This window comes from Pleurodeles waltl, chromosome 2_1 (assembly GCF_031143425.1).
Source record: "Pleurodeles waltl isolate 20211129_DDA chromosome 2_1, aPleWal1.hap1.20221129, whole genome shotgun sequence".
NCBI lineage: Eukaryota > Metazoa > Chordata > Amphibia > Caudata > Salamandridae > Pleurodeles > Pleurodeles waltl.
Window position 1 is genome coordinate 685,420,113 of NC_090438.1, and position 18,282 is coordinate 685,438,394.

At 45.9% G+C, this 18,282-nt stretch overlaps 1 protein-coding gene across 7 annotated transcripts in view; it reads left to right on the forward strand.

The window, feature by feature from the left end:
• The window catches only part of COBL (cordon-bleu WH2 repeat protein), an 890,550-nt gene that overhangs the window by 572,745 nt on the left and 299,523 nt on the right, over positions 1-18,282 (forward strand). For all 7 annotated transcript variants that reach the window (XM_069216764.1, XM_069216715.1, XM_069216757.1 and 4 more), the window contains one exon: positions 3,964-4,161. In XM_069216764.1, coding sequence (XP_069072865.1) covers positions 3,964-4,161 — 198 coding nt within the window. The remainder of the gene's footprint in view (positions 1-3,963; positions 4,162-18,282) is intronic.

Below are 18,282 nucleotides of genomic sequence, written 5' to 3' on the forward strand. Positions count from 1 at the left end.
CAGCATACAACAAGAAGTTGCCCTCAGATGGGGAGATTCCCTACTCTAGGTAGAGCTTTATTATGGGGAAGGGGTTCCCTAAAACAATAAAGCTAACTCGGCTTTAAGTGTGGTGGCCAATGAAGTGCCATTCTCGCCAGATGAGGTAATCTCATTATCACCGAAGGACTAGGACGATGAGTATGATGAGGCAGTAATGTGAAACTAGGACAGCACAAGACCTGCCCTATCAGAACACAGTATAAATGAAGGAGGGCAGGCATTTGTGGATGCGGGGCCAACAGGTACTTATGAAATGCAGTGATTTGATTGTAACATTTCTGCATTGGTTCCATTCTGAAATATTCAGTGTTACATCAAATAGTTCTTTCCCTTGTTCTTAGTACATTAGTGATATGTTTGAATCCTTAGTGATGTGTGAGCTCCCATGCACCTGACCTCTAAAGGCTTCAGACCATGACTATTTTGTTGTAACCTCGCCCTGGCATCACCCAGGGATGATCAACAATGTTCCATGGGTGGGAGATGGCTAATTCATGCTTCTACATGTACCTACATGTAACAGGATATATCAGTGAGATATGTTGTCTTTTTGGAAGACTCCATTGCAAAATCACTGAAAATAAGGATGAAGATTTTGGATAAGTACACATTTACACCCGGACAGATTGTGGTAATGTATTTCAGAGATTCTGTTTGTGTGTTGCCTACTTACAATACAGGGTGCAGCCGGTAAACTTTGGGTCTTTCAGCTTGGGAAACATAACGGTACCAATTAGCAAGGAAAAATTGTTAGAATGGATTAAAAAATAGCAGGCCACATACAGAAACCACCGTTGCCCGAGGTTAATAGTGGAAAATATGCTGGACGAATCTGAGTATTTTGTAACGGGTGGCCTGCGACACAGAGTAGATCACGGGAAAGTGATGGGTGTGACCAACAAGGATTACAGTAAAGCTTTCAGTCCTTTTCCCTCAAACTAGGGTTTCTGCCTTAGAATGGGAATCCTGGCTAGGAATTGGCCGAGCAAAGTCTGGGAAAGAGTGCTGGCAAAGTGAGGCAATTCTGCCAGGAAGGAGGTGATGCATGGTAACTACTACCACAGAGGGGCTGCGACAGTGATTTACCTGTGTATATTGTAAGCTTTTATAATATTGTCAATACCCTAAATGTATCAGAAACACAGAAGACACTTAAGCAATTTGCACTGGTCTTTGGGGTGACAGCAAAGATTTATAGCACAACAAAGGGTGAATTTATGCATTCAGTAAGCAGAATCTATTAGGAGTCGTTCATGATGGGAGGTAAGGGGTTGAAAGGGAACTAAACAGAAGGCAGGTCCCGGAGTTACCAAATAAGAAGCCCTCAAGAGTTTCTAAACAATGACATGACCATTGAGTGAATGGAATGTAGAATGACGAGGGAAAGGTGGTACCCAGCAGAATAAGTAGTTGCTGTGACACTAGCTTGCCCATCACTGGTGTTTACCTCATTTGGAGTATTGTGTGTGGGGTTGGAGGTCGTGCCTTCAGACTGCAGACAGATCCGGTACTAAAAGACAGTAAGGGTTATACTGCATTACCTATGAGAATTTGTATTCGCTACAGGAAAAAAATAATGGCATACAATGATAGTAACAATTGCAATATAAACTGAGATAAAAATGTGAAAGTTGCAGCAGGCCGTGGAGTCACATTAGGAATATTTTTTCACCTCTATTATAGTCACTGCACAGGATAGATATCCCCAAGAAGTGTTGGGAAAATGCACAGATAATGAATTAAAGTAGTCGAGGATAGCCGTCTATAGACTGTAAACACTAAAAGAGAAAGGGTGAAACTTGGGTCAAAATATTTCTGCTCTAAAACCACTGGGCATGTGATTTTTAAAGTAATAACACATATGCAAACCCCAAATTCTCCTAATGACATTACTAGCACGTGGCACCAGTATATCCTGCACACCACATCACTTGTCCTACAGGCGAACATCTGTTCTGATCTTCATGATGATTCAGCTAGGACGGATGGATGGATGGATGCAGGGGCAGTAGTGCTGCAGCGCCACAAAATCCTAGCTATTACTTTAAACTGAATAGTGGATTTTGCGCAAGAGGTCAATGGATCGAAGTGACAAAGGATTGAGGGGATGTCATCAATGAGTAATGTAACCATCAACAGTAATCAATATATTCAAGGATCTGAACCTCAGACAATAACCACACCAGTTTATTAAGAAGAATTATAAATGTATTTCCCTAGATTAACTATGCTAATGTCACGAAAATAACTCTCAAACATTAATGATAAGCATATAGAATCAATAGTGGCTGATTAGAACGTCTTATATATCTGAGTTTAATCAAAATAATCAAGCAAATAATCTCCAGTGTCATAACACTTATTAATAACACCAGAATTGGCAATAAAGGTAAAGTATACATTAGTACAAACAATCAAAGAGTGTCAATATGAATCTTGAGCATTTGAAGTTTAATTCCCTCACTAACTGCAAATTAGCATCAACATGTTGGATTTCATGTAAAATAATTTAGAAACACAAATTTAGAAAATCACATTAACTCGGGTTATTAAAAACATTATTGTTATTATGCAGAATTTAAACTATATGTTGCAGCTGGTCCCTGCAAAGCAAAGGAGACACATATATCAATGCAACTTCATACATTACCCATAGAACAACAACATGCAGTCTACTTCAGCAAAGGGAAACCATCAGGTAAGTCTTCAGAGAATCGGGCCTATCGATAGCTAAACCGACACCACTAATGCGACTCGAACCATCATCAGGAATTCACACTAAAAATCTCAGAATCCCTCTCTAGAGTCTCTCACTAGAAAATCCTACCCAGGTTGTTATTCTAATCTTCAAAAAGTTTATGATTGGTCACTACATGGGGTGGTTTACGATTCAACCAATAGTCGCTCTAATTGATAACCTAAAATGCAATGACATTAATAATAACCAGGACACATTCATAACAGTAAGTTTTCCTCTTCCGTCTAGTCTGTGACTCCATTACTCCATTTGGTCTAAATTTCTCTTCTCAGGAAGAAACTTCTCAAGTCGAAACATTTACTTCCATCCTTGAGGAAGAAACCACGTATTAGTGACAATTTAAAACAATAGAACATTCAACTCGTATTATGATTTTATAAATCTGACCTTGTAAGACATAGTGCATCAGCCCGCTAGGGGTAGCTGTGTACACATATATTAAGCTGTTTAGCACACACTTTCATGTAAGCATTGAACAACAGAAAATAACCACAACTTCAGTTAGAATTTTGCTTAGCCAAAGAACAGAAATGAATTATGAAAACCATTTTCAAAAGTCACCCGTTTTTGCATGTTAATTCACTATATGATTAATCCATTGAAATCGTTAATAAAATGTATTAGAACATTCACACTCTAACAGTAGAGAAAGGAATGGGTGGATGGATGAGTCAATAAACTGATTGGTGCAGGCGTGGACTGTGCGATGCATTTACTGGCTCCAGTGTGAGTCTAATGTAGTTAGGAGTACGGAAAATTCTTCTCATTCAAGTGGCAATGTTAAGATTCCCCAAGCAAAGCCACCAAAAATAATTTCTTCCACAGCAGGGGTTGTTTCCTGGAGGATGTTTGTCTGATGAATTCTCCTTCGTATTGAGCGTTTACTCCAGAAATCAGAGGATTTTCTGATACCACCCAACTTTGACCCAAATCCTAATTGTTCACAAAAAGATGTTGCTTTGATGATGTCAACTAAAAAACGTCTGTTAAATCTATGTCTTATGTGCCCAAAAGTTCTAAATCACACAGCACTTCTAAGCAGATTTTACCTCATCCAGTGGCTGAATGCACTGATAGGTAATTATCAATTACCTTTTTTGTATCACTGCCCACTTCACACCGTACAATATTGGATTAGAACCTGGTGTTTAACTTTGTTACAGGACAGTTCAACAGTTCCGAATTCACCGTCAGTGAGCACAAGGACAGTTGCTTTGGGAACGTCGCAGTCTCTTACCAACATCTCCGGCATCGCAGAGAGAACTGACGTGAAGAAGCGACGAGCACCACCTCCTCCGACAGCAATGATGCGCCAGGCTTCGTGCTCGGAAGACAGTGGAGAGGACAGGCAATCTGTCCAGGTAGGTGAATGCTGCTGTAAACCAGAGGGTGAGGCCTGGGACAGACTTGGTTGGACAACTAGCCTATAGATTTATTTTAGTGTAATGCTTCTTAATATTTGATAAAATACTGCAAGTTTAAGTAAGTGAGATCCAAGAGGAGAAACGATACAATAGGTTGAGGTTGTATAACTATTTATTACAGTGAAAACGTTGTCTAATAATGTATTCACACATTCTGCTGTCTTCAGATCTTGCACACTTACAACATTAATTTTATTAACACGTAGGACTTGTAACCTGCAGACTGTAACCCTGCTGCTGAACAGGTAGCCTGTCCAGCCTCCCTATTTCAGAGGGACACTTCATATTAAGGAAAGAAAACCCATTTAGTGCAGATTTACGTATATCCACTTTCGAAATGTAAAATGTATTATGGTTCAATGCCTGATTTCCTGAAACAGTCAATTTTCAATATAGTTCCTCCTTTTTTAAGCCTCTTAAGCCCTCCTCTCATAAGTATTTCATTTGGTGTGGAAGTTAAGGTTTGATTGGCTGTTTTGCAAATTATGGATTGTGGAGCTAAATGTACTTGGTGCTTTCAATCGTTTTTCAGTTTTAAGTTGTAGGCATAACATTTACTGGGTTTTTTTAAGTGAAGTTCAGAATTTTTTTTAAACTTACACTGAAATGTTATAACCACATTTAACCAACACTTTAATTTTATGGTACTTTTTTAGTGAAACTCTGGGTATTTTCTGACTATAAACTACATCCAAGTTCTATGAAAGTATACCCTACCTTGCTGCACACAGCCTTTTGACTTTTTGGCCATGTGCAGTGTAGGTCAGTCAACGGCTGCAGGCAGTAAGACCGTGCTGTCATGGCCACCAATTGTGCATGGGAGGATGGCCACTGGCAGCAAGGAACCAATCCCAGGACTTGGCCTTTGCAGTGAGGCCCTGCTGCCAGACCTCCACAGGTGGCCAATTTCCACCACACAAGACCTTTTGTCATGTGCCCCGGAGGCTAGGCAAACCGCTGCAGGTGATGAACCTCTTTTATTTATTATAAGTATTTATTTTCATTATTATTATTATTTGACTCTTTAGGTACTTTTTGGCATGGTTTGGGTCTCCTAAATGGTTCATGAGCCCCGTCCTGCTTCCATTAATCGGTCAAGGGGAACCACAAAGTGTCCAAGATCTCTTGATCTTGTTATTGCAGACCATGAGGCAGCATCATCGAACATCATCGAACCTCAGGTCCTTGCTGTTTGTCTGTGAACCCTGCCTCTGGGCACACAAACCCCACTGCAAAATGGAGTTTTGAAAAATTAGGGTTGGGGGGGGGGCAAAGGGATTATCTCAATTGATCTCCACCACCCCCACATCAGCTAGGGACTCAGGAAATGCTATCATTACCCCAATGTTTGTTTTCATTTTTTGCTACATAATGCAGGGACTGAGCTTTGTAGTCTGTAATCACTGCTGCTACGTTTGTTTCTCTTGTGCAGCCCGCCAGTCAGAGGCTTAAGTCCATGGACCCAGCTTTGGGCCTGCAGATCTAAAATGAATGACAATCATTCAATCAGATTTGGGTCCACAGACATCCCTGATCCCTGGTGTCCAGTGGGGATTCCTGGCCATGGATCCACGGCCAGGAAACCATTTCAGGAAGGCCTCATTTGAAAGGGGAGAATCTCCCCTTTCAACCGAGGCCTTCCAGAATGGTGCGGAGGCCCTTTGGGCCCATTTTCCCCACCAGAGTAGAGAGCGGCCTTACCTGCTGCTTCCTGCTCCGGTGGGGAAAGCAAAGTGTGACATCAGCGTGCCTCGCAGCGTGCTGACGTCACAGAGGGACGGGTGGGGGGATAGGGAAGCTCTTCTGTGTCTCCCGAGAGGGTTTTAAATTAAAATAAATCCTCCGATGTGATGCAGCGGAGGATTTTTCAAACCCCTTCCTGGTGTCAGCCACTGGTCGTGACCTGCATCCGGGAGGGTGTGCGGGTGTCGGCACCGACGCCCACACCTATGGGGTTAAAGACATGGTTGGAAAGCAAGAAAGCCTGAGGCTTTTTTTCTGTAATGCAGAATTCCACAATTCTCTGCTGCTTTCCGGCAGCCATGTTGTCCACCCACTTAGCCCTCTTTGCTGCTCCTTTCTGGCTACTGAGGTTTGGGGCTGGTAATGCCTTGGCTTCTCTGGAGGCTCCTGACAACCCGGGTGGTTATCCACTTATCCTACTTCTCTTCCTCAGACCTTTCATCAGGTTTTTGTGTTTCAATGTATTTTCACTCACTTATGCCCCGGCACAGTAATACGAGCCCTATGATATAGAACAGTGGGTCCCAACCTGTGGTCCGGGGACCCCTGGGGGTCCACAAAGCCTCCTCAAGGGGTCCGCGACTGCTTAGAAAATTAAAATATATGAACTGATTAGGTCCCAGCTTTTAGTAATGACTCATTAGGGGGTCCCCGGATTCCAATAATGTCAGTGGGGGTCCCCAGATTCCAGTAAAGATAAAGTGGTGGTCCACAGAAGTCAAAAGGTTAGGAACCACTGATATAGAAGCATGGTACAGAGATGTAATATTACATGAAGTGTGACTAACACTGGATTGGCTGAGGGGAGATGAATGATTGGAGGAATGCACAATGGGTGGTGATTGGAAGGTAGATAAAAGATGGAAGGCAAGAGTAATTAAACAATTCAGTCTTTCCTGGAGTGGAGAGGCAATCACAGTAAATTATATAATCGACAATCAGAAAATTGCCCTTTAAGGGCTTCATTCTTCTGATGTTTTGTGCCTTGATGGGAGGCAGAGCTAGCCATCTTGCAAGGGATCGAGGAAGTGCTGTATTCAGCTTTTTATTTTTTGTTGGACATAGCATTTTGCACAAACCCATAGATTTACGAAAGTGGAATGATACTTAGATATTTCCCCACACAGGCCACTTCTTATTTACCTGAATTTAAAAGTCTGGGTTGATCAGTCTGTCAATACAGGGAGTAGAAATGCTGTAACCAAACACAGACATGAAAAGTCTATAAACCCATGTTAATCCCACCAGATCATAGCCTTTACCATGCTTTAACATCTGTGTTGAAAGGCACATGTACCCAATGCTTCATTTGTTTAAAAAAAATGAGTAATGATGCCCAAAGCTCTGCTCAGAAGACCGCAGCCGGCGCAAATACATGTCAGTACACCGAATACCAAGGCTGCATAGTCTGGCATCCACATCATGTCGCTTTAATCTAATATCAGACACTCCCTGCCCCTTATCTCACTCTTGCAGGTTCCTCCATTACCCTTTCTAACAGACTTTCCATCTTTCATTTCCTCTGTCTTTCCCGTTTGTTTTTTCCTCTCTTTCACTCTGGAAATGACTGACGAGGAAATATTAGTGCTGTTCCCCATAAGTGCTGGGGGGGCCCACTGGTCACCAACTGCTAAAAATAAGCACTGCATGTGACATTCAGCTCAAAATAAAATGTTGCAATTTTGTACATGTGCCCATCAGCGCAAAATAAGATTTTGCATAGTGCAAACTTGCTTTGTGGGGTATATTTTACAGTTTGCTGAGTTAACTGCCATACCCAGATTCTTAGAGTTAGTTGGCAAAGCTAATTCTTAAATACAGCTATCACATTTTGCCTTTTGTGCCTACAGATTATAGTACCAAGAACGTCTTTTGCAATTATTGATGGAAATCCCTACGACCTGTGTCAGACATCAGTGATCTGAACTGTGCTCTCTGCTTTAGAAGTAGATTATCAGGTTGGCACTTCCTGATACAACAAAGGGCCTGATTTAGATCTCAGCGGGTGGAATACTCACTCACAAGCATGACGCACATCCCTTCCGCTGTATTGCACTCTCTATAGGATATTATGGGATATCCCCTTCCGCCAGGATCTAAATCAGGCCCCAAAACAAGCATTAGCAAAGCCCATAGATCTAGCGTTGTCAATGCTTGTTTTGTTGTGTAATGGTTTTATCAAAACGTTATTGTTGTGAAAGCTGGTGGGCACTCATCAATGTAAAAACAAACATTGGTTAAAAGCAAAAGTACTTTGTTTTCCAAGAGCATATGTTGCCATAGCAGTGCCTGGCACCTAAAGAAACTAATTTAAGTGTGGATGTGTTCCTAGTGAAATGGAAGAATTGTGTTATTCACAGTGAAATTAGCCAGTGACTGAATTGTGCTAACTCATTACCACATGCTGTATGCTATAGTGGCAGAACAAAAATATGAATGACACAATTACAGACAAATAGATGAAGAGAGCTGACTGTAAAACTACACAGACAAATATGTTATTAATAAAATATTAGAAAAATCAAAGGTCTTGGCTAATGCCAGATCTAAAATTCACTGACAAAAATCTAAGCTGTTCATTCTGTGCAGTGAACAGTGTGCAACCTGAAAGTCAGAGAGGTAAAAGACTCAGGGCCTCATTATGACTTCAACAGTCTTTTTCCAAGACCGCCGAAGCCGCTGCATGCAACAGACTGCCAGTGCTGGCGATCTGTTACCTGCCATATTAAGAGTCTTTGGAGGACTTCTGCCCATTGCTGGGCAGAAGTCTGACTCTGAAGAGGGGTGCATCACCAGCACCGCCATGGCAGCAGGACTCCGCCCACCATATTACAACATATTACAAGCCGTAATAAGGCAGGGCGTGGTGGTGCTGGTGATGCAAGACCATCAGGACACATCCCCTCCCGGACGACCTCCTCGACGGAGAAGGTAAGTGGTTGTCTGAAAGGGGGGATGTCTATGTGTGCGTGTGTGCATTTATGCGGAGGGGGGTGTAGTGTGAGTGAGTGTGTGTATGTGATTGAATGTGAATGTGTGCATATATGTGCGCATATATGGGGTGTCTGGATGAATGTGAATGAGTGAGGGTGTCAGTGGATGAAGACGAGTGAGTGGGGGTGTCTTTGTGGATGAATGCAAGTGGGTGGGGGTGTCTTTGTGGATGAATGCGAGTGAGTGGGGTGTCTGTGGATGTATGCATATGCTGAAGGGTGTGTCTGTGAATGCAGGCATGCGTGAAGGGGCTGGGGTGTGCATGTGTGGGAACATGTGTGCATGTGTGTGCCGGTGACAGGAATAGGGATTCCTGTCGTCTGGTGCATGACCGCCAGGGTTTTCGTGGTGGGGTGACCGCCATGGAAAGTCTGTCGGTCTGCAGCTATGTATTCCGGCCGGCAGGCTGAGGCCTGTCGCTGGGTTGGAGGTGCACACCACCGGCCGCGTCCGTGCGTCTGCACCAGCGGGCAGGGTGGGGTTGTGGAGGCTTGGTGTCTGCCAAGCCCCACAACTCATGATGTGGTTGTCCTTACCGCCGGGTCCGCGGAGGTAAGACCGCCAGCCATGTAATAAAGGCCTCAGTCTTTTATCTTTCTGACACATGAAATGCCCACCCTTGAAGTGTGGTACTAGTGAGATCCGTAATTTACAGTTCCATAACAGTGCAAGGCTGGCAGCATTGCCACACCTTGTGGCCCCATGCACGGGGATGGGAAGCGGTACACTGATATGGCATGTTGTGAACTGACATTACTCCACCAGATTACCTTTTCCTATTCAGTTTTGGAACATGCATGAACATAAAACCTAAGTCAAGAGTAAAAACAGCATCTTTCAATCAGTTTATATCATCGAGGGAGCTTGGTTAGACAGTTTGCCCCAACCTGTACGCGATAATACATGAAAGCCTGTAATATTCATTTTAAAAAAGCTCTGTCATGTTATTATCACAGTCCAGTTATTATATCACTACTCTACTGTAATAACATATTATAGTAAAGTGACATACAGTGCCTGCTGTCCGCAGACTGTGTGCAGGGCCGGTCGTTGACCGGAATTACAGCTGCTTTTAATTAAAGGGATGAATTGCTTTTCAGCTTTTGCTTTTGACATGTTCTCCAGTTAAAATATGCAGCCATTAGCTGACGAGGAGTCAGTATTCCTGTTTATCACAGTGCTGGAATTCATTACAGAAGAGCAGGAATCAACTTGCATGATGCCACTCATTCTGAAATGCAGTCCCTTTTGAAAGTGACATATTGAACTGCTTCTGCATTCGGCTATAAGCTGCATATTGGTGTGTTTATTTTCGGGTTGAAATAAGTTTATTTAAGCGTCTTGTCATGGTCATTGTGTCATCGCATATTATAAGAAATAAAATAAGCGCCAGTGTACACAGTTCGAAGTACCTTGATGTTATAAGGGTAACTGGCTTTCAGCTATATTCCTCTATATAGTTATAAAAATGCCTCAGTTACTTGCAATGTCCTTTTGATGTAGACTAGTGGGTACTCTGTCACCTATATATTTCATATTGTACTGAGGATATTAACTATAGCTGGCTGGTAATTAGATGTTCTGTGACAGGGTGGCATAGCATGGTGTACATGAATGTGAATGCCAGAGTTTGATTTAATTCTAATTTGGCTTGGTGTTTTAAAAGTAAAAATATGTACAAAGCAAACATCATGCTGAATGGAGGCCCAGAGCTCAGGCAAATGTGTGATTTTAAGTTTAAAGGAACCACACAGGACTCCCTTGGTAGGCCAAACAAATACTGTTTATTAAAGCGGAGACGCAGGGCTGCTTAGTTACTTTATCTCCATTGTGTGAAACCTGGAAATCTCGAGATATTGTTGCATTTCCCAGTTATGGAAAAGAAAGGCAAATGTCAATTTTTGATGAAGGGAAGGACGTCAATTCCTTCTTGGTCAACTTCCTTCCATCAGGAAGATAACATTTTTATTGTTTGGGGACGTTTTATTTATGTGCTACAGTTACTAACAGGAAGACCTTGAAATAGGAGGGCATGCTTTTTGTCCTTGACGTACCACTTCAAGGGGACGCCAGGTTTGTTTTCCTTTGTTCAAAAATTCCTTAGGACCTGCTTTTTCGGTATTCAGTAAGAAGTAAAGCGTCTCTTTCATTTCTCCTGGTGTTCTACCAAAACCAGGGGCCTAACGATATACCCCCTCCGAACTCAACCAGGAGCTCTCAGGTCAGGGCACTGAGCCGAGGGGGCTCCCCGGAGCTGAGGCCCCCCCCCCGCACCACGGGGCCTGCAGGGGCCTTTGTTACGCCACTGTCCAAAATATCAAGGCCCATAGTTATACTTTTTTAGCGCCACAATTGCGTCATTTTTTTACGAAAAAGCAGCACAAACTTCAAAAAAACGACGCACATGCGGCGCGAAAAAAGTATAAATATGGGCCCAAGTTTGTTATGCCCATCTGGACCTGTGTGAGTTGCACAACATCAACAACCAATATATTGTCAAGGTAAGTAGATGTGGAGTAAGTAATAGTAAATATGTACTCCGAGTGTATGCTTAGCTAGTTGATACGTTGGCAGTCAATATTCTGGAGTTGATACACGTGCAGGTCGATATTATTGACCGCGATACTTTAACATACAACCTTCTCCTGCTCTCAAAAACCGAGCCTTTTTCTACACAACACATTTATTTAAATGACAAGGACTGGTGCACAGTGCACACATGCAGCTATTCATATGTAATGCATCGAATCGCAGAGCGGTAGAAACGTCCTGTTAACTAGCTCTTTTCAGAGAGCTATAAAGTAAATGTTGCACCTCTCCTGCTTTCTCTCAGTTGAGGATTGCACAGCATTCCCAAGAGGATGTGTTATACATAATTGCTTCATATTCTACATGGTTTGTTCTACATTATTATTGGAACGTTTTTATTAAATGTGGTGTGGGGGCCAAACATTGTTGCTGTTGGGAGCTGCCATGTTTGTTGGTGGACTGCAAGTCCCATAAGTCTCTGCGGGGGAGGACCCTGCAGCACATGTGAGCACTACAAGAGCGCCAGAGAAGCCCTGCTGCCCAGGACCAGGACAGGTTATGCCCAGGCCAAGACCAGGCCCTTCTGCACCTGTCAGTGGCTGGGAGAGGCTGGGCTGGGCCACGGCTCTTGGTCTTGTTTCTTTGTGCTGAAGGTATTAATGTATCCCTGTGGTCTTCTAGGGTACGATAGAGAAAAACAGTAAGGTCGGTGTATGAAATTATTCTTGTCTCGCCTTTGACTACCTGCTTTTTTGCTGGTGTAAGGTGCAATATTTACGAGACGTGATTTACCTCCCTCATTCTTAGTAGAGTATCTTTGGTGTCCTAATATATGGGGAAGAAGAGCATGCCACTAACCAAGGGAGGGGAAAAGGGGCACAGGCTCTCCTCATTTCATCACTTCCTGCCTTACTACAGCGATGGGCGCCATCTCCACCCAAGTTAAGTTGGTGGAAAACCGTATAAAAGCAGTATAGAAGCTGACCCTCCCACATTACCTGCAGCACAACCCTTGGGGCTCCCTGTTCAACCAAATAATATTGCAGATGCTATGCTATTATTGTTTGTATGACGGAACAATGCATTCCTTTGCAACGCATGCCATTCCCACACGTGTGTTACAATGCGAACGCCATTACCCGCATAACCTTTACCACATATTTTTTTACAATGAATATTGCTTTCCAATGCATGCCTTTACAACAGATTTTGTTGTAAAAGCATGATTGTTCAAGGCATATGCGTGATAAAGGTTTTCCTTGACCCACAGCCCTTCTACAAAATACCTGACCCCAGCCCTGAGCTCCAAAACAGGACACCAGCGCAACAACAGCCCTTTTAAAAAATAACAAACCCCTGCCCTGAGCCCTAAAACTGGATCACAGAACGACCCCCAGCCCTCCAGCCTTTCTAAAAATCATTATGGCTTGAAGGGTAAGATGGGTGGGTTCTTCACCAACAAATTCATGGAGGGACTGTGTGGTCTCAAATTTAAAGAATCCCAACTGTGTTAGCTTCTTGCTGTCTCCTTTGGCTCATTTACCACATCAACCTCCTAAAATATGTGCCTTTGCATTAGGCTTCTTCTATCACCCACATTTAATAGAACCCACAACCAATAACTGGCATAGACCTACTTGGAGCAACCCTCAATTCATCCCGTCCCTGGCTCTAATCTCCACTTGCAACCGTTTTGAACCTTTGCAAAGCATATCAGATACTTATTGACGGTCAACGTCTTTTAGCCCAGTGTGTCCCCAATTACGGGCTCCTCCATTCACCCTGAATCTTTTTTTGACCTCCCTCATTGACTCTCTGGCGACTCCAAAATCAGGAATGGCCCAATCTCCAGTTGCCATCTTTGGATTTTCATTTTTTTTTATCATGGAATATTGCAGGGATTCACCAGAAATTAAGTAATGAGAATTGGATATCTTTCATACATAGATAATTTGTTGCCAAGAGACGTGGTACATTAACCCGATTCATGTGGAGGGTTTCAAATCATTTTGTTCGCCTGCTGTCCCATGAGCTGCAGGTAGAGGTAAATGTGGACGTATTATTCTAGTGTCCATGACTTTAAGGAATCTGAATGTCAAGGTCTTCTTTTCCAGCCCGTTACCACATTTTAAAGTTGTCACTGTCAAATTCAGTTAATATAATTGTAATTAATTGTTATTATAACTTTTCTCTGTACAGCCAGTTGGCATTATAGATTAATTGGAAGCCGTTGTAGGGAAATTATTGTCTATGGGAAAAATCATGTTTCCCTCATGCGGGCAGGCAATTTTAATATTGGCAGGTGTACCCATAGCGGTAATCAGGTTTGTGGAATTACAGATGGAAAGGGCGCAAACACTAGCCATTTTACACATACAGCACATGGGGAAGCTTTGAATCGATTAGCACTCACTTATGATTTGTCGTTTTCCTCATATTTATACAAACCAAGCTTTATTAACCCCCCTTCATTTGTGACTAGAAATACAGGTAGCGTGATTGACTTCATTTTACTTTTCGCCCCCACCTGACCCCTCCCCCCCCATGCTACCTCATATGGCGGCCGCTGCGCGACAGTGGTAGCGACCCTTGACCCATGGGTAGGTCGCTCCCCCTGCCACTACAGCTCCTCCAGGTTCCTGAGTTCCTGAGACCCACCTCACAGTAAGTACCCCCCCCCTCCCAGCCCCTCGCTCTGCCCCGCGCTTCTCACCCTCTCTCCTGCTTCTTTTCTTCTTCTCTGTTCTTCTGTTCTTCCTCCTCGCTCCTCGTCTGTAATCTTCTTCTGTACTCTTCTTTCCCCCGTCTTCACTCTTCTTCTCTTCTTCCTCATCTTCTTCTGTGGTCTTCTGCCCTCTGTTCTTCGTTTTTCTGTATCTTCTTCTGTGTTCTTCTGTGTTCTTCTGTGTTCTTCTATGTTCTTCTGTGTTCTTCCGGTCTTCCTTTCTTCTCTCCTTCCGGTCTTCTGATCTTCCTTTCTTCTCTCCTTCCGGTCTTCTGTTCTTCTGTTCTTCTGTTCTTCTGTTCTTCTTGTCTTCGGCTTTTCTGCCTCCTCCGTCCTCTTCCCCCCGCGCCTGCCCTCCTTCTCCTGCCTCATCCCCCTCCCCCACTCGCATCCCCCTCTCTATCTCTCCTATCTAACCTGTTCACTATCTACCTCCCTCACTCCTCCTATCTACCTATCTCTCTATCTCTCTATCCCACTATCTAACTCCCTCACTCTCCACCTCCTCCTATCTTCCTATCTCTCTATCTATTTCCCTATCTATCGATTTCCCTATCTATTTTCTCTATCTATTTCTCTATCTCTCCCCCCTCCCTCACCCCCTCTATTACCTATCTTCCTATCCTCTCACTCTACCTCTCACCCTCACCCACCTCTACAACCCCCCCTCCCCTATCTTCTCAACCCTACTCCTATCTTTCTCCCTTATCTCCTAAACCTCCTAACACTCACCCCCCTCCACCCTTAAACCCCCCTCCCCAGCTCTTCTCACTCTACCTGTCCCCCCCTCCCTCGCGCTTTCCCGCCGCGACCTCCTGCACGCCCCCGCCCCCCAGCTCCCATTCGCCCCCACCTGACCACCCCCCCTACCTCATATGGCGGCCGCTGCGCGACAGTGGTAGCGACCCTTGACCCAAGGGTAGGTCGCTCCCCCTGCCGCTACAGCTCCTCCAGGTTCCTGAGTTCCTGAGACCCACCTCACAGTAAGTACCCCCCCCCCTCCCAACCCCTCGCTCTGCCCCACGCTACTCACCCTCTCTCCTGCTCCTGCTTCTTTTCTTCTTCTCTGTTCTTCTGTTCTTCCTCCTTGCTCCTCGTCTGTAATCTTCTTCTGTACTCTTCTTTCCCCCGTCTTCACTCTTCTTCTCTTCTTCCTCATCTTCTTCTGTGGTCTTCTGCCCTCTGTTCTTCGTTTTTCTGTATCTTCTTCTGTGTTCTTCTGTGTTCTTCTGTGTTCTTCTGTGTTCTTCTATGTTCTTCTGTGTTCTTCCGGTCTTCCTTTCTTCTCTCCTTCCGGTCTTCTGATCTTCCTTTCTTCTCTCCTTCCGGTCTTCTGTTCTTCTGTTCTTCTGTTCTTCTGTTCTTCTGTTCTTCTTGTCTTCGGCTCTTCTGCCTCCTCCGTCCTCTTCCCCCCGCGCCTGCCCTCCTGCTCCTGCCTCATCCCCCTCCCCCACTTGCATCCCCCTCTCTATCTCTCCTATCTAACCCGTTCACTATCTACCTCCCTCACTCCTCCTATCTACCTATCTCTCTATCTCTCTATCCCACTATCTAACTCCCTCACTCTCCACCTCCTCCTATCTTCCTATCTCTCTATCTATTTCCCTATCTATCGATTTCCCTATCTATTTTCTCTATCTATTTCTCTATCTCTCCCCCCCCTCCCTCACCCCCTCTATTACCTATCTTCCTATCCTCTCACTCTACCTCTCACCCTCACCCACCTCTACAACCCCCCTCCCCTATCTTCTCAACCCTACTCCTATCTTTCTCCCTTATCTCCTAAACCTCCTAACACTCACCCCTCTCCACCCTTAAACACCCCTCCCCCAGCTCTTCTCACTCTACCTGTCCCCCCCTCCCTCGCGCTTTCCCGCCGCGACCTCCTGCACGCCCCCCAGCTCCCATTCGCCCCCACCTGACCCCTCCCCCCCCCTCCTACCTCATATGGCACCCGTCCGCGCCTGGCCCGCGCCCAGCGCCACGACCCCTGGTCCCCAGCTCTCCCAAGCCCCGCTGACCCGCTACGACCCCACCACCCTCCACGCCCTCAACCCAGGACGCTCCAACACCTGCTTCCAAGCTCACCCCAAACGCACCCATGGACCCTTCGCCTGCAACTCCTGCAAACGCACCTTCCACCACGCAACAACCACGACCACAAGCCCACGCGTCATCAACCACCTCAAGTGCATCCTAGTCAACGCTCGCTCCGTCCACAAACACGCCATTGTACTCTGGGACCTCCTGGACTCCATAGCACCGGACGTCGCCTTCATCACGGAGACCTGGATGAACGCCTCCTCGGCCCCTGACATCGCCACTGCCATCCCCGAAGGCTACAAGATCTCCAGAAAAGACCGCACCAACCAGGTAGGAGGAGGTATCGCCATCATCTTCAAAGACTCCATCAGCGTCACCACCTCCCGCCGCTGAACACCTGCATTTTCAGATTCGCACCGATCCGAGGACCACCCTCAGAGGATCCCTCGTCTACCGTCCTCCCGGGCCACGCGTCCCTTTCAGCGACGCCATCGCCGACTTCATCTCCCCGCACGCCCTCGCCTCGCCGGACTACATCCTCCTAGGTGACCTCAACTTCCATCTGGAACAAAACAACGACCCCAACACCACCACCCTGCTCGACAACCTCGCCAACCTCGGCCTCAAACAACTGGTGAACACCGCCACCCACATCGCCGGACACACGCTTGACCCCATCTTCTCCGCCAGCAAGCACGTCTTCTTCAGCCACGCCTCCGCCCTACACTGGACCGACCACAGCTGCGTCCACTTCACATTCCGACGCGAGACCCGCCACCTCCGCACCCAACCCATCCCTCGTCAACAGTGGAACAAGATCCCCGAAGAGCAACTCTTCTCCGCACTCGCCGCCAACCAACCCACCCTCACCACCGACCCCAACGACGCATCCCTCAACCTCACAAACTGGATCTCCAACTGCGCAGACATCCTTGCTCCCCTCAAACGCACGCATCGACAGACCAACACCAAAAAACCTCTCTGGTTCTCTGACACCCTCAAAGAATCAAAGAAAACTTGTTGTGCCCTTGAGAAAGCCTGGCGCAAGGACCGCACCGCTGACAACATGACCGCCCTCAAGAACGCTACCTGCGAACACCACCACCTGATCCGCGCTGCCAAAAGGAACTTTTTCACCGACAGACTGGACAAAAACAGACACAACAGCAGAGAACTCTTCAGCATCGTCAAGGAGTTCTCCAACCCCAGCGCCAACGCCAACGCCGTCACGCCCTCACAGGATCTGTGCGAATCCCTCGCCACTTTCTTCCATCGCAAGATTAGCGACCTCCACGACAGCTTCGGACACCAGACCCATCCATACACCACCGAACCGGCATCCACGGCCATCACCCTCAACAACTGGTCCCACATCAACACGGAAGAAACCAAATCCATCATGAACTCTATCCACTCCGGCGCCCCTTCGGACCCCTGCCCGCACTTCATCTTTAACAAAGCCGACGATATCATCGTCCCGCACCTCCAGACCGTCATCAACTCTTCTTTTTCTTCTGCTACCTTCCCCGAATGCTGGAAACACGCCGAAGTCAACGCCCTACTAAAGAAACCTACGGCTGACCCGAGCGACCTAAAAAACTTCCGCCCCATCTCTCTTCTGCCTTTCCCAGCCAAAGTAATAGAGAAGACTGTCAACAAACCGCTGACCACCTTCCTGGAAGACAACAACCTGCTCGACCCCTCACAAACCGGATTCCGAACCAACCACAGCACTGAAACCGCCCTCATCTCAGTCACTAACGACATCAGAACCCTGATGGACAACGGTGAAACAGTCGCCCTCATTCTGCTCGACCTCTCGGCTGCCTTTGACACCGTCTGTCACCGCACCCTAATCACCCGCCTCCGCTCCACCGGGATCCAAGGCCAAGCCCTGGACTGGATCGCCTCCTTCCTCTCAAACCGTTCCCAAAGAGTTTACCTCCCTCCGTTTCGCTCAGAACCCACCGAGATCATCTGCGGCGTACCCCAAGGCTCATCACTCAGCCCAACACTCTTCAATG